The sequence below is a fragment of the Mus musculus genome, chromosome 12 (genome assembly GCF_000001635.26).
Source record: "Mus musculus strain C57BL/6J chromosome 12, GRCm38.p6 C57BL/6J".
Taxonomy (NCBI): Eukaryota; Metazoa; Chordata; class Mammalia; order Rodentia; family Muridae; genus Mus; species Mus musculus.
Window position 1 is genome coordinate 85,848,760 of NC_000078.6, and position 14,962 is coordinate 85,863,721.

Here is a 14,962-nt window from a genome sequence, read left to right on the forward strand (position 1 = left end):
TACAGCCAGTGGAGATAAGGCTGAGATGTGCCGTGCTCAGTGGAAAGGATGCCCAGTGCACGGTCCTGCTTCTCTGGCTGTTTGGATGGAAAAGCAAGCAGGTGTTAGTGTCTGCGAGTGATTGAAAGAACTGACCGAAAGGGGATTGAGGCCACTTCAGGATGTTAGTGTTGTCCTGTATCTTGATTGTGGTGGTCATTACCTAATTAATACATCAGAATCACATATGAAAAAAGGGAGGTTATTCTATATACGTGCTATTTTTATGAATAAATCTGACCAAAAAATGTCCATTTGATGAAGATGTTTAATGAGAAGTCTATAAAACGTGTCTAGTAAGGACTATTAGAGTAGCAACATGCCAGGTTTGGGGTAATCTGCTGTCTTCAGGAACTGCTTCAGAACTCTGGCCATGAGGGCCTCACAGTGTGGTAACAGAACAACTTTGTAGGTGTAGCTCACTGAAACAGCACAACTTTCTTGCTTTTCAGGTCTTATGAACTAACCCGCAAGGACCGACTGTACAAAAACATCATTCGGATGCAGCACACTCATGGATTCAAAGCATTCCACATCCTCCCTCAGACCTTTCTCCTGCCAGCTGAGTATGCAGAATTCTGTAGTAAGTGCTTCACTGAGAGTGCTCCAGCATCTGAACTTGAGGCATAGTTACTTCGAGATTGCTGATCTTACAGCTAACCGGGGCTTGCCATGTCTTTGAAAAATTATGCTCTACCACTAAGAACAGTTACAGACATAAAATTTAAATGATTTGTGCTTGGATGCGCTGTGTTTATGTTTGATAGGATGACAGTGATAATTTATGTAAGAACACAGTAGTGTCATCCAGGCACATGCCATCTTGGGCATTTTTGCTCAGTTATCTCTCTGTTGTCGAGAGTCAGTGTATGTTGTCCCTGTGTCTGTGAATTCCTTGTTGGCATCTTTTTCCCACTTCCCACTTTTACATTCTTGCTGACTTTTGGACTTCTGTTCTTTGGGGAACAAGAATCATGCCTTTTTAAATCTTGTCCTTGCTTGTTTACCTTTTAAGACAGGGTTTCACTATGTATTTCCAGCTGGCCTAGATAGGACTGGCTTTGTAGCTCAGGCTGGCCTCTGCCTCCCGAGTGCTGTGACTAAAGGATGCTACTTTTGATGTCAGAGTTTGGTGAATGAAGCCTTTAATCCCAGCACTCGGGAGGCAGAGGCAGGCGGATTTCTGAGTTCAAGGCCAGCCTGGTCTACAGAATGAGTTCCAGGACAGCCAGGGCTATACAGAGAAACCCTGTCTCGAAAAACCAAAAAAAAACAAACAAACAAAAAAAGAGTTTGGTGGGCCAGGCGTGGTGGCGCACGCCTTTAATCCCAGCGCTCGGGAGGCAGAGGCAGGCGGATTTCTGAGTTCGAGGCCAGCCTGGTCTACAAAGTGAGTTCCAGGACTGCCAGGGCTATACAGAGAAACCCTGTCTCAAAAAACCAAAAAAAAAAAAAAAAAAAGAGTCACAGTCTTTTTTTTCCCTTTAAGTTTATACTAATAAAAAATATACATAGGTGTCTAATAAAAATACACACGGGCATCCATTGGAGTCTGAAAGTTGGTTGAACTGCTGGTAAGTAACTGAAGTGGAAACTTAAGGGTTCTTTGGAAAGTCAGTTATGTTGGATGGTGTTTTGCTGAGGCAAACATGTGACTCTGGATATGTTTCACTGAAGCGGACACAGGTGAAAGGCTAAGGCAGACTTGGGAAGAAACATTTCGATGCACTAGACAGAGGAGAGAGGGTATTGTGCTCCAGCAAGCTGGTAAAAGGGCACGTGATTCGTTGCTAACGACACAGATGCATTGGTCCGCCTTACATTGTGTAGTTAGTTGAGCTGCATTTGTTGGGATGCCAGAGAGAGAAATGCACCAGAACCCTTCTGGTGATGTGCTGCTGTTTCTTGCTGCTTCCCCTGACTTGGGCTGATTGGCAGAGTGATGTCAGCTGAGACACTCATGGGCTGAGGCAGGACAGGTGCCGAGGCAAGGACACGTGATGTTTGCATAGAAAAAAAGACTCAGACAGTGCCTGAGGCTGAGCTATGCTTGCTTACAGAGCTAGCTGTGAAATGCTTGTCTGTCTTGAGGCTTCGCTTCACTGAGAGGCACAGCGCCCCTCCTGGCCCCTCCTGCTGACTCAAGCCAGGCCTGGCTGTCTCTGCTAGGTAGTGTCACCACTGCTAATGCTGTGTTTGCTATCTTTACTCTACCGAACATGTCCGTGGGTCGAGCTGCCCCCGCTGACCTGTAAACTGTGCTGCTGATTTCCAGACAGCACAGATCGGAGTCATTTCAAAGAACCATTTCTAAGCAGGTTTACATCCCCATATCCTTTCTTTCCCACTACCTCGGGTGGGTGGTGGGCTAGAAGGGAGGTTAAAGCATTTAAGAACCCTCATTAAAAATGGGATTTAATTTTGAAAAAATTAAAGTTATAAGCAACTGGAAGACGTGGCCAACATCTTGTTCTAAAATGGATTCTTACTTCTTTGGCCTCATCAAACTTAACTTCCCAGGCCTGGGTGAGTAACTGGGTTGTTTCCAGCCCTTCCCTCAGGCCAGAGCCTGACTCAGTAGGTGTGATAGAGGAAGATTCAAGAGTGCAGGGCATGTGGCCGAATGTGAATGGCAACCATGACCATGAGAAGGGACAAGTGTGAGTAGGTAGGGTGGAAGGAAACACAGGATGTATGGGCTAAGTGTGAGGAGTGTCAGCCAAAAGGTCCAGACAAGCCCCCAAAGATTCGAGTTAGAGAGTCTATGAGGATCATTGTAATAGTGGGGGTGGCCAAGGCTGACCTCAAAGTCCCAGGCCCTAGTGTTCTTGCCTCAGCCTCCTTGAAAGTTAGGATTACTGGTGTGAACCACCACTGTCCCACCAGGGCTTACGAGTCTAAGCAAGAATACAACCAGTAAAATACAAGAGGAGCTGTTACAGGGGAGAGGAGTGTTCAGTTTGGACATGGAGGACATTTGAGGTGCTAGGAAAAGCATACAGTGATGTTTTGCAGACAGTTGTAAAAGCAACTCTGAGTTTGGTCAAAGATACAGATTCCGGAGGTTCCAGATGAAAGTGCTGACAAAGAGCTCCAAGAAGTCAAGAGAAGCAGCCCACACAGACATAGCTGGAAGGAAGGAGGGATGGTAGAGAGCACAGGGCTCCGAAGACGCAGTGGCTCCTGCACAAGAGGTGCCGCTCCCCTGGAAGGAGGGAGGGAAGAAGGCGCACTGCTCACTGCGAAGCTTTTCAGAGCTACTGAGAAGATGGGCTTTTGTCATAATAAGAAAAAGTCTTAAGTTTGTGAAGAGATTGAACCCAGAAGCCAGTCACTATAGCCAGAGATGTGAAAGCCTGGGGGACCCCTGAACTGCTCTGAGTCATAAATGAGTAGAACTTGGGGTGCACAGCACAGACTCTTCCAGGTTCTCGGTGCCCTATTTCCAGTTAAATGTTTAGTAGAACTGTGGGTCTGTGACCCAAGAGACCCCTGCCTAAGGACCTTTTGCTCACTCCAGCCATTTTCTTCAAGCAGATGATTTTAGGCAGGAAGAGGAAAAAGACAAGAAAGACTAGAGACAGGCTGAGCATCTTCCTGGAGCTGTGCTCTCTGGCATCGCTACATGCGATGGAGGCTGTGTGTACTGGCTAGTTTTGTGTCAACTTGACATAGCTGGAGTTATCACAGAGAAAGGAGCTTCAGTTGGGGAAATGCCTCCATGAGATCCAGCTCTAAGGCATTTTCTCAATTAGTGACCAAGGGGGGAGGTCCCCTTGTGGGTGGTGCCTTCTCTGAGCTGGTAGTGGTTCTATAAGAGAGCAGGCTGAGCAAGCTAGGGGAAGCAAGCCAGTAAAGACCCCCCACTCCCAATGGCCTCTGCATCAGCTCCTGCTTCCTGACCTGCTTGAGTTCCAGTCCTGACTTCTTTGGTGATGAACAGCAGCATGGAAGTGTAAGCCGAATAAGCCCTCTCCTCCCCAACTTGCTTCTCGGTCATGATGTTTGTGCAGGAATAGAAACCCTGACTAGGACACTGAGAAATAGTTCTGAGGCATGGACAAGATTGGAGTTTCATGTAGTTATTGGAGGGACTCAGAGCAGTGCAGATAGTATATTCTAAGACCATAGTTTTGGTAAGATATCTTAGAAATGAAACAGAATTCCTCATTTTGAAGAACACTATCAAATTAATGCCCTCTTCACACCTGAGAAGCAGCCAGTGCTCCTGCTCCTATCCAGTGTTCTTTCCAATGTAGAGCACACACTGTGGCAGGAACTGGAAGGCTTGTCAGAGTTGTCTATAATGTCTTCATCCAAGCACACTGCTCTGACCCATGCCCTGTCTTTGCCTCTGATTTTTCTTGCTTCTTGCTCATTTTTAAAAAATAGTTGCAAAAGAAATAGATCTTTGTTTCGAAATACCACAAATCAGTGTAAAAATGCCAGCATAGAAGATGACTCCTGACGTTGGGACTCATAGGACATGCCAGGAATTAAATACCAGAAGTAGAATTCTTTTTTTGTTGTTGTTGTTGTTGTTGTTGTTGTTAAAAAAAAAAAAAAAGTACTCCTTGCAGTCCTGGGGATTGAACACAGGATCCCGTGCATGTTAAGGAAGTTTGTGGCTGCCAAGCTTCCTCTGCAGCCCAAACTAGGAGCTCACAAAGCAGGGCTGACTGACCAGCACACTAGTGGCGATGCTACTTCTAGGTACACATGCCCTTTTCTGAAAGTGAGTTTTCAGCAGCATCTGTGGAAGGGGCTGTCTTCAGACACCTTTGGTTGTCTTCTTTATACACCCTCCTACTTCATAACACTCCATGTCTGTAAGAGCTTGTTTAATGTCTGTCTGTCTGCTAGCCTCCTCTGTGAGGGAGAAGACTGTCTTACTGCTGTGTATCCACCTGGGCAGATTAGAAACGTAACAGGTTTTGAATGAATGAATGAATGAATGAATGCATAGAACCTAGAAAACGTATTATTATTTTCTTTTATATTAATAGCTTCTTGTCTTAGCTTCTCTTCTGCTGTGATAAAATCCTCTGCAAAAGCAGCTAAAGGGAGAAAGGGCGTGTCTTCTACTTCAGGGGATACAGACCAACATGCTGGGGAAACTGGTAGGGAAGGAGTAGGAGACTGGTTGGTCACATTGCATCTACATGCAGGAAGTAAAGAGTGAACAGGAAGTGGGGCTGGGCTATAAAGCCTCGAGGTCCACCCCCAGTGATCCACTTCCTTCGGGAGGCTCCACCTCTTTAAGGTTTTTAGGACTTTTCCTACCAGTGCCACCAGCTGGGGACAGGTGTTCTCACTGAGCCTGGGTGGGACATGTTCCATTCAAAGCACACACTCCCTCCCTAGTTGCTTCCTCAGATTGCTGCGGGAGATCAGCAAAGAATGATATATATAGTTTGTGTTCAGTGGCCTCATTTCTCTTAGAGTTAAAGTTTTCTCATGTGGAACTATACACCTTTCTTCTAGGGTACTATTTTAATGTGATCTAAATTATATTCTTCAACAGAGTAATGTATTTCCATGGTGTAAAGCTGAATAAGACAGTAACCAGGGAAGAAGACTCTTTGTTCTCTCAGCTCTCCTCAGGACTCACCAGTGCTTGCTACTAGGTTTTTTGCTTGTCTTTCTAAAGAGATTCTTGGCATTTCCTGGCAGACAGCCTGAATGGGTGTGGGACTGAGACTTGCACACTAGCTATTGCTTCATGCTCTCTTCTTTTCCACAGATCCTTCTACATCAGTTAATTAACAATGTTATCATTGACTGTGTTTGTTGAAGGTTCTCGTGCTAATCAGGTACCTAGAAATATGGCCTTGAGTCATTCAGTCCTCTGCCTGTTTGCAGGCATCACTGTGAGCTAAGGATGTTTTTTATATTCTGTCTCTTTTCTCTTAGATGTATTTATTTGTTTTTCGTATACCTGTCTGCATGCACACCAGAAGAAAGCATCAGATCCCACTACAGGTGGTTGTGAGCCACCATGTGGTTGCTGGGAATTGAACTCAGAATCTCTGGAAGAGCAGCCAGTGCTCTTAACCACTGAGCCACCTTTCCAGCCTGCTTTTTACATCTTCTAATGGTTGAAGTCAAGATGACTGTAAATTTGTGGCGTGTGGAAATGACATGAAATTCAGAGCATAAATAAGGCTTCATGGAAACAGGGCCGCTGCCCTTTGTTTGTATATTATCTGTTTTCAAACTCCGACAGCAGAGTTGAGCTCTTACAACGGAGCTTGCACTTCTTACAAAACCAATATCGATAATGGCCCGGCTTTATTTACAAACTGCAGCTCCTCATATAGATATGATAGAGTAGATTTAATTAATCTCTTCCTTTTTTAGCACAGCATGGGATAACTTCATATATATGTACAATGTGGGATTTTTAAAGAGAGAGAGAGAGAGAGTGAGTGTGTGTGTGTGTGTGTGTGTGGTGAGAGAGAGAGAGAGAATATATATGTGTGTGAATGCCAAGTGTGTGTAGGTGTCTGAATTGGACAGAAGATCCCCTGGAGTAGGAGTTACACGAGGTTGTGAGCTGCCCAACAAGGGTGCTGGAAACCAGCTGGATCCTCTGTGCTTAGCTCGTTTTCTTAGCTGCTGAGGCATGTTTCCAACTCCTGTACATGTTCCACGCTCTTGTGAACACTGCTAGAGGAAACAATTCTTCTTCTTCCTCCTCCTCCTCCTCCTCCTCCTCTTCCTCCTCTTCCCACTTCCTCCCCCCCCTCCTCCCCCTCCTCCTCTCCCTCCTCCTCTCCCTCCTTTTTCCCACAAGACAAGGTTTCTCAGTGTAGCCTTGGCTGTCTTGAAACTTGTAGACCAGGCTGGCCTGAAACGCAGAGATCTACTTGCCTCTGCCTCCTGAGTGCTGGATTAAAGGCGTGCGCCACTCTCTCTACCCCCCAGCTGAGGATACAGTTGTAAACATATTCAGTGTCTAGAAGCTTTTTCTTCTACTGCTGAGTCTGTTCAGTTGCATCCAGGGAAAGGCAAGGGTAGATGGGAAAGGTGGACAACGGTACCTTGGTCCCTCCCCTGGTCTCCCCTAAAGGTAAACCTGAATGAAGGGTTTGTAATACTAATAAAGTCAAGTTCCTGTTTGGGGCATAAAAGAGACATTTAACTTCTGCTAGGAGAGGGATGAAGAGGTGGGCATGTGGTCTGGGAAGATGCGGTGCTGGGGGGTTTTTGCTGGTGCTTGACTGCTAAAAGGTCCCGAGGTTGGCCAGGGTGGGACCCTACTGAGGAAGTTTGTGTTCTCTTGTGGGAAGAGTGAAGGTGGGATTAGCACACACAGGTGGTAGCACTTGGCCTTAATAATTCAAGCCAGAGACCATAACCTTGAGAGAACTTTGTTGAGTTTATGCTTTTGTGTTCTTGTGGGAAGCCACATGTGCCATTGCAGAGTGGCGCTGGCTACCACTGGCCACTGCCCATGATTATGGGTAAACAACCAATGTGCGCATATGCGTAAGAGTTTTTTTGCCGAGTCACTGCCTGGCCGGACGCATATTAATGAGGTACTGGTAGCATAACCAATCAGGTATGGACACGTCACTCCTAGGCCTATATAAGCAGCACCATTTCTGGGCTCAGGGTCTTTCACCTATGCAGTCAATGCTCTCCCAGTAAATGTGTGCAGGAGGATCCTATTGTGGCGTCGTCCTTGCTGGCGAGTCGGGCGCTCACATGTTCTGAGTAAGATGATGTTATTGTGATGTGGAAGAGCCAGGTGGTCTGAGAGGCCCAGGGCACTTTCACTCCCTGGGCTCTCTTTGCATTCCTCTCCTTTCAGAGAAGAAACGTAGCAAGAATCCTTAGCTTTTAGGTCTTACCTTCCCCTTAGCCTTCAAAACAGTGTTTCAGGTTCATCAGAAGGAGGGGCTGACTAGAGTGAACACTGCCTCAGCTCTCTAGCTCCTGTGGTTGCGCTCAGCAAATCCACGTCCTCTGCTTCTCCCCAGGTCATGCGCGAGCCCCAGGGAGTCTCAGTGTCAGTTTTCTGCTTTTTCGTTTCATGACCCAAAGATACTTAAAAACAGAGCTGAAGCTGGTGGATGCACAGACCCCTTCTACTCATAAATCTTGACGCTTCCCTGCCCTAAAGTCCTGCTTGGCTTATAAGCTCTGAAGAATTATTCAAAGGAAGTAACTCTATTTGGAGATGTAGTGAACACCTCAATTGTCACTGTCTACTGGCAATCCTTCAGTTAACAAAGATGACTTTCAGGTTCACGAAGGTTGTTTTTGGTAACAGACTAACATTCAGACTTTATCTCATTTTGTTTCCCTCCTTATGTAAGAAAGAGGAAACAGTGGAAGGTAATTGGGTCAGTGATGCGCTCTCCTCCTCCTTCCTCCTCTTTGGCTTTTTCCTGCCTCTTTTCCCTTTTTAAGGCTAGTCTAAAGCCAGGTGATTGTAACTGTTGCGCTCCAGCTGGAGAAGTGGGGTTCTTTAGGTACCTAAGAGATTGTTACAGTTTAAGATAACAAACTCATGCTCCTTCTTTTCTTTGTTTTGTTTTTCTCTTTCCTCTTTATCTCCCAATATTTTGAGCAGATTCATATTCAAAGGACCGAGGACCTTGGATAGTAAAACCAGTGGCCTCTTCTAGGGGGCGGGGCGTCTACTTGATCAACAACGTAAGTATGAGGACTACAGGCCTGGTGCTGATTTGAGCAGGTATTTCCTCCTCCTGCTCTGAGTCCAGCAGTGAGTGGAGGCCAGCTGTATGCTGTCCTTCAGTTGGTTACTCTGCTGGAAGTAGCCTCCTCCCTTGATGGGACACACTTACTCCACGGCCAAAGTAGCACTTGTCGGATGGGTTTTGGGGAAGGCTTTTGTATCCGCATAGAAGAGGTGTCTGTTGGGTTGTCAGCTCTCAGCTGTCACCCTTCAGGCTTTAAGTAGAAGACGGCTTTTACCACTGTTTCTTCCTTCTCTCCTGCTCTTCCCTCTTTCTGCTCCTCTCCCTCAGTCTTCTTCCTCCTAGAAGCTGCTGATGCCGTGACTCTTGACAAAAATCCCTGTTAGATGTTGTTTTAAAAATTAATACAGATAGGGGCATGGTTGAGTGCTAAGAAGCCATGCACAAGACTCAGGGTTCCGGCCTCAGAACCACAACAATAATAATAGCTAATAATAATAATAATACAGATACAAAGTAAATAAAATAAAATGTCAACTCAAATCTCATTGGATTTCCCATAACATGGTTATTTTATATTTCTTGTTTTCTCAAATTCTTAGTTGTATTTGGTAATTCCCCATTTTCCGTTTATCACACCCATATTTCTTCTACCTGTTCTTCCTTCCATAGTCTGTCTCTTATGTTTAATTGGTTTTTGCTGTCAGATTTTAGAGTTATATAACATTACTGTTTTTAATAACTGTGATTTAGTTTTTCTTCCTTTATAAGTTTATTAAAAATTTAAGCTTAGTCGAAGTAGACTACAGCATTAGGATTGTGAAATTTAACCAGTATGTAAGTTTAGACTTGGTTTTCTTCCTTCTAGACATTTGGTGGTCACTGTAATCTATTTTTCCCTTACTCTGGGGAAAATTATCCTCTTTTCATCTCTCTCTCTCTCTCTGTGTATGTGTATTTGTGTGTGGTGTATGCATATATTTGTGTGTCTTGTGTGGGTGCGTGAGTGTGTGTGGGGTGTGTGTGTGTATGTGTGTATGTGTACATGTGTACCTATTTGAGGCCCAAGACTGATATCTGACATCTTTGCTTGCTCTTCTCCCATGTCCCCTGAGGCAGGCTCTTTTAGTCACACTCAGAGCTTGCCAGTGTTCATTGCTCTGAGGAGTCCCTGTTGCCACTTTCTAAGGCTGGACCACTTTCAAGCTGGCTACCAGCTTGGACCCTTGCAGTGGCCCCCTTAGGAACCTTCCTTACCTGGTATTTGGGGCTGGGGCTCTCTTTGTTCCCTTTGTCTTTGTTTTGTAAACCCTGATCTTATCTGCTCCCTGTCTTTGAAGATTTACTTAGACTTTTGATCTATTCTGGCTCCTTTGTTATTATTTCATTCTTTTGAAAATATTCTGTTTTCCAATGAGCTCTGGAAGGGAATGCTGGGATAGATACATCATGTGTGTGTGTGGTCAGTACTCCATCTTAAATTCCCCAGTTATTTTTTTCACATTGTGCAGAAATGAACTTTCAAAAGTCTTTTACTTTGGAAAGTCCTTAGATTCAGTCTGGATCCAAAACTGTACAGTAAACAAATTATGGCCAGACCTTTCTTACTGGGAAAAGGATAGACTCTGAATCTGGCAGAGCAACTTTTATAGCATCAGGCCCCAGTCACAAGTTCTGTTACCTGGAGCCCCTTAACCCTGGTTCCCATGTGGCATAAAACATGATGGTATGCCTTGGCTTTGTCTTGTCTCTGTGACCTTGGCATAAGGCTCCCATCTGACAGTCTTGCCTTTAGCTCCTTGCCAGGAGCACAGTGTTGTTTGAATTGCATGGACGGCGCTAGTTTGGGTTTGGGTTTTAGCTGCCAAATGGAATTGCTGTTGAGAGTCAGCTACGGTTCAAGTTTGCTTTTTATTTTCTTAGACATGAGTCAAAGAGAATAGGATCTATTCCCAGCACATGTGGGGCTTTTTTTTTTTTTCCTTTTGGAATGATCTTTTGCCTAGTGATTTGTTCTTTTAAAGCTAACATCATAAAGAATAGAAAAGTTAAACTTTCCTTAATGGAGCTGGGAACCTCTTGCTCCAACTCTTTGCTGAGGCTCATAAAGGGAATGAATGACTCGTCTTTAGGGAATGTACGTTTGGCAGCTTATGTAAGAGTCTCTTTCTCCCTCCCACATCTCCATGGGTTCAATCCCTTGAGACCCCCTGCATAGATCAAAGTACTTGACTACACCTTTGCCAGTTCCCCTCCCCACTGCGGAAGCTTTGGAATGAATCTGATTCTCTTAGGTATTTAGTGGAGGTGCCAGACAGAAGCCTGGGAAGATGCCAGCATGCACAAGGGGAACTGGCAGCACTGGGAACATATTCCCATTTCACCCAGAACCTGGAATTTTATCACCCTTTACCCAGACCTACAAACTGCACTGTTAATCCTCTTTTCTCTCCTTAACCATCCCTTCTTTTCCATACCTGGATCCTTTCCCTGGAATATGTGACCCATTAGCCAACTGGATGAAGTAACTCTTTCCAAGGCTGCTGCCTGCTTTTCTTTCAGGGTTGAGGGGGAGGGAGAGAGAGAACACTAAGACAGAGGGTCTGTGCAGAACTTGTAGGAGTTGGGGAGGGATTGTGGCAGGGGGCTGGACATAGATGTGTGGTTCAAATAAAAACTTCATTCCCTATCCTTTTACAAGCATAGGAGACCTATTAGTAAAACTGTTTGGTAGTAGTCAGAACCTACTGGAAAATGTCCACAAAAGCAACTTTTTTTTTTAATTTTATTTTTTAAATCATGAAGGGAACAGAAAAAAGGCAAGAAAAGTGGTGCTTTTGTGCAGTCCTGAGGGATAGCATTGTGGACTGGTTGACAGGGCTCCTAATGATGTGCTCTTATCTAGAGATGCAGCTAAAGGAACAGAGCTCTTAACTCCAGCTTCTTCAATAACCTAACTAAATGCCACACTTTCCCAACTTAACGATATTCAAATTGAGGTGGGGGAAGACCTGGTGTTTTCTGATTAAGGTATGGATTTTACTATTGAGGTCTAATTCAGTCACCTGTGTCGTCCGTTATCCATGGTTCTATTAATATACATCCTGAGATTGTGAAGTTCAAAAAACGTTTAGGTCATATTCTCCATCCCTCTCGTTGTGAATATAACTCACATTCTCTTGCTTTATGTCTTTGCATGTTTTTGTCTCATGTTCTCTGTGTTTCTTACTGTTTGACAGTTATTTAGGAAGTGCTGGCTGTGTCCACTGAAAACCTTTTGAGAAGCTGTAGTAGTTTGTATCTCCTGATTCTTCTGTGTCTTCCCTGTAGTGGAGTGCATTGCTCTGGCATGTGGCATGTAGCAGGGAATGATGGTGCATTGTGGAATGAATGAGAAGTCAGAACCACATAGATCCTGTTGCGTGTGCAGCAGCAGCCATAACAACTGAGATTTCTTTTTGAGACATTTATGAGAGGATTTCACTATGTAGCCCTGCCTGACCTAGAACTTACCATATAGAGCCAGAACTTGAAGAAATTCACCTGCCTCAGCCTTTTGAGTGCTGGGACTAAAGGTGTTCACTCCTGCTCCCAGCACCCACTGATACTTTAGGAGCATTTACCCTGCACCTTCCACTTGAATCCAGAGAGAACTAGCTGATATTACTTTTCAGAAGAACTCTGTATGATAGTAACAGTTTTCTCAATAAGTGGTAGAGCCATGATGGTAGCTGAGGTCCAGCTGGTTCCAGGGTATCCACTCCTAACCACAACACTTTCCTACCCTACAGTAACTTAGCAAGTACCCCAAGCTTGAATCTTAAGATCTAGTTAGGAAAATAAGTATATGTCTCGTTTCCATAGCAATTCTGATTCCTGCATTAGCCTTCATTTACTTTGAGTGGAAATTCTACCTTGAAATGGAAATACTTTTAACTTTAGTTAACTGAGGATTAGTGAATAGGAAATACTCTTAAGGATAACAAAAACTTTTACTACTTGGGCTTTAAAATATAATATCAGGCAAAGGAATCATTCTCAAATATTCCTTTAGTTTGTGAGCAATTAGTTTTTCATATGCAGATAGGAATGAGAGGTAAAGACAACTGAGCAAGTACGAAAGTCTTTGAACAGAAGTTTATGTTATGTAGAATTCAGTGGCTAGATTTTTAGGAAGTAGAAGAGAAGAAGCAGGGATGGACACTAGCTATGTCGTGGAGTAAAACTCTACCACACAGGACAGCTGGGTACCAGTTATGTCCTGTTGTAGTCCATAGGTGTTTCTCAGGTGGAGCCTACAGCTGCTACTCAGCTGTCGTCATCGGTGCTGCATGGCCGGAACACAGCCTGCGCTTTACTGTTTTTCTAGAGACTTCATGCCGTCTTACCTACTGGAATACTCAGAATGGAGATAGTACTTGTCAGAGACGTATCAAGAAGTGTAAGGGCATCAGGAAGTGGGATGAGCGATGGAATTCATTAGGGATGGATGAATATTGATGTCATTGTTTTCATATGATACATAGAGATGCTGTCAAGGCTGTGGTCTGACTTTGAGATGACAGCAGTGGTATTTGGGCTAGAAAATGTCTTGTTTCAGACTTTTGGGTTTGTGGGGGACAGTTATTTTGTGCCAGAATTTGGGGAGCTCTATGAACAGTGCTTGAAAGTGAAACCTCTGAGACACTGCCCAGGCTCCAGTGCTGCACCAGTACTTATGCTATAGTGCTTACAGCTCTGTGGCAGAGCAGGTCCTCCCCACTCATCTGTAGAATGTGGATGGTGGTATATTTGCCCCTGGGGTTAGGTGGGGATAAAATAATACTTGGGACATGCTTAGAACAGCTCTTGGCACATGGTAAATGCTCAGCACCTCTATTAAATTGTAATTATTTCTGCAAATGTTGCTAGTCATTTCCAAGCAGCTACAATAGTTAGTCTCATAATTGCTATTGTTACCATTTACAGTTAGGAGCCCCTTGCCCTTCTGGGTTGACTTGAAGCTGATCTTTCTGTCTAATCACACATGCAGTTGTTCTGTTTGAGGTTTCTTTATCTTACTGCTTTCTCTGTGTGGAGTCTGCAATAATTGCCTGCTTCCCACCATATTCAGTCTTGATTCCCTTGCCAATTCAAATTGCTCTGCCAGAGGGCTCCCTCCCTTCTAGTTCTCTCCCACCCCTTTGAGCTAGTTCCTAGTTACAGCTTTTAGCCTCAGGCCTGTGATCTGCCTCCCTCCTTCCTGCTGGACTTTGCACGTGGCAGTGGCCTCCTTTTTCCCCAGCACATACATGCCTGAGGCTCTCACTGCTTGCCTCTGTGCCTGCTCTTCTGCTGGCCAGAGCTGGCCTTTCCTTCAGAGCCCTGCAGAGCAGCCCTTTTGGCAGCTTGACATCTTATGTTTGTGGAACTGCTGCTCAGTGTCCCTTTAGAGTCTCCGTGTTGCTGTTCTAACCCGAAACAGTAAAGCCTTTGGGGGAAGGAGCTGCTGACTCTGAAGTTCCATGAGGGCACAGATGTATCGGTTTTCTTCATCACTGTGTGCTCAGTGCTTCTCACATGTGTGGCAGTACCCACTACTTCTTATATAAACAACTTTTCCCCATTGGTGAGATCTTTAAACAATCTAATTCAGTCTTTACACACGGTGCTTAGCAAGTGTCTTTATATGAATCAAGCGTCCACTCCATTTCACTGGGAATGCTAGACTGCATTGTGCATCTGTGACTTTCCAGAACAACTTAATGAGAGATGTGTTGGGAATAGTGCAGTGTTTTAAAACTTCCATTGGTCTTTATATTTTAAAAGAAGCAACTTCGTATTTTTAAGTAGCTCTTATTTTCTTGGCAAATAACTATTTTATACCTTGCATATAAATCTTGAAAGCTATTTAACTGCATTTATTATGAGAGGTGCTATGTAAATTTATTTTCCCCATTGTAATTGGGTACCCACAGTGGTATGCTCTCTGGCCAGTTGAATATTACAGATTTTTTTCCATAGTATCTTTTTTTTCTAAGGTAAAGAACTTTCCCCACCCACCAACTATACATTTTAGAATTTCCCCCTTTTCATTCCTTTCTGTTTACTCAACAGCCAAACCAGATCTCCCTGGAAGAGAACATCTTGGTCTCCCGTTACATTAACAACCCCCTGCTCATAGATGGTGAGTTGTGTCTCTTCACTAGATTGGGCTGGCTCCCTCAGCTCTGTAGCCTTTTCATAGTCTTCTATAGTCACTCTTGTAAAGCTGG

General features: G+C 44.4%; 1 protein-coding gene across 26 annotated transcripts in view; it reads left to right on the forward strand.

Moving 5' to 3' along the window:
- Positions 1-14,962, forward strand: part of Ttll5 (tubulin tyrosine ligase-like family, member 5) — a 229,068-nt gene that overhangs the window by 24,067 nt on the left and 190,039 nt on the right. For 23 of the 26 annotated variants that reach the window (XR_003950060.1, XR_001780460.2, XR_001780461.2 and 20 more), the window contains 3 exons: positions 492-622; positions 8,621-8,703; positions 14,805-14,874. Coding sequence is in view for 22 of the 26 variants with exons in the window: in XM_006515989.4 (XP_006516052.1) it covers positions 492-622; positions 8,621-8,703; positions 14,805-14,874 (284 nt within the window). In the remaining 4 variants the exon portion in view is untranslated. The remainder of the gene's footprint in view (positions 1-491; positions 623-8,620; positions 8,704-14,804; positions 14,875-14,962) is intronic. The other 3 variants (NM_001364628.1, XM_017315112.2, XM_030246775.1) reach the window with 1 other exon arrangement.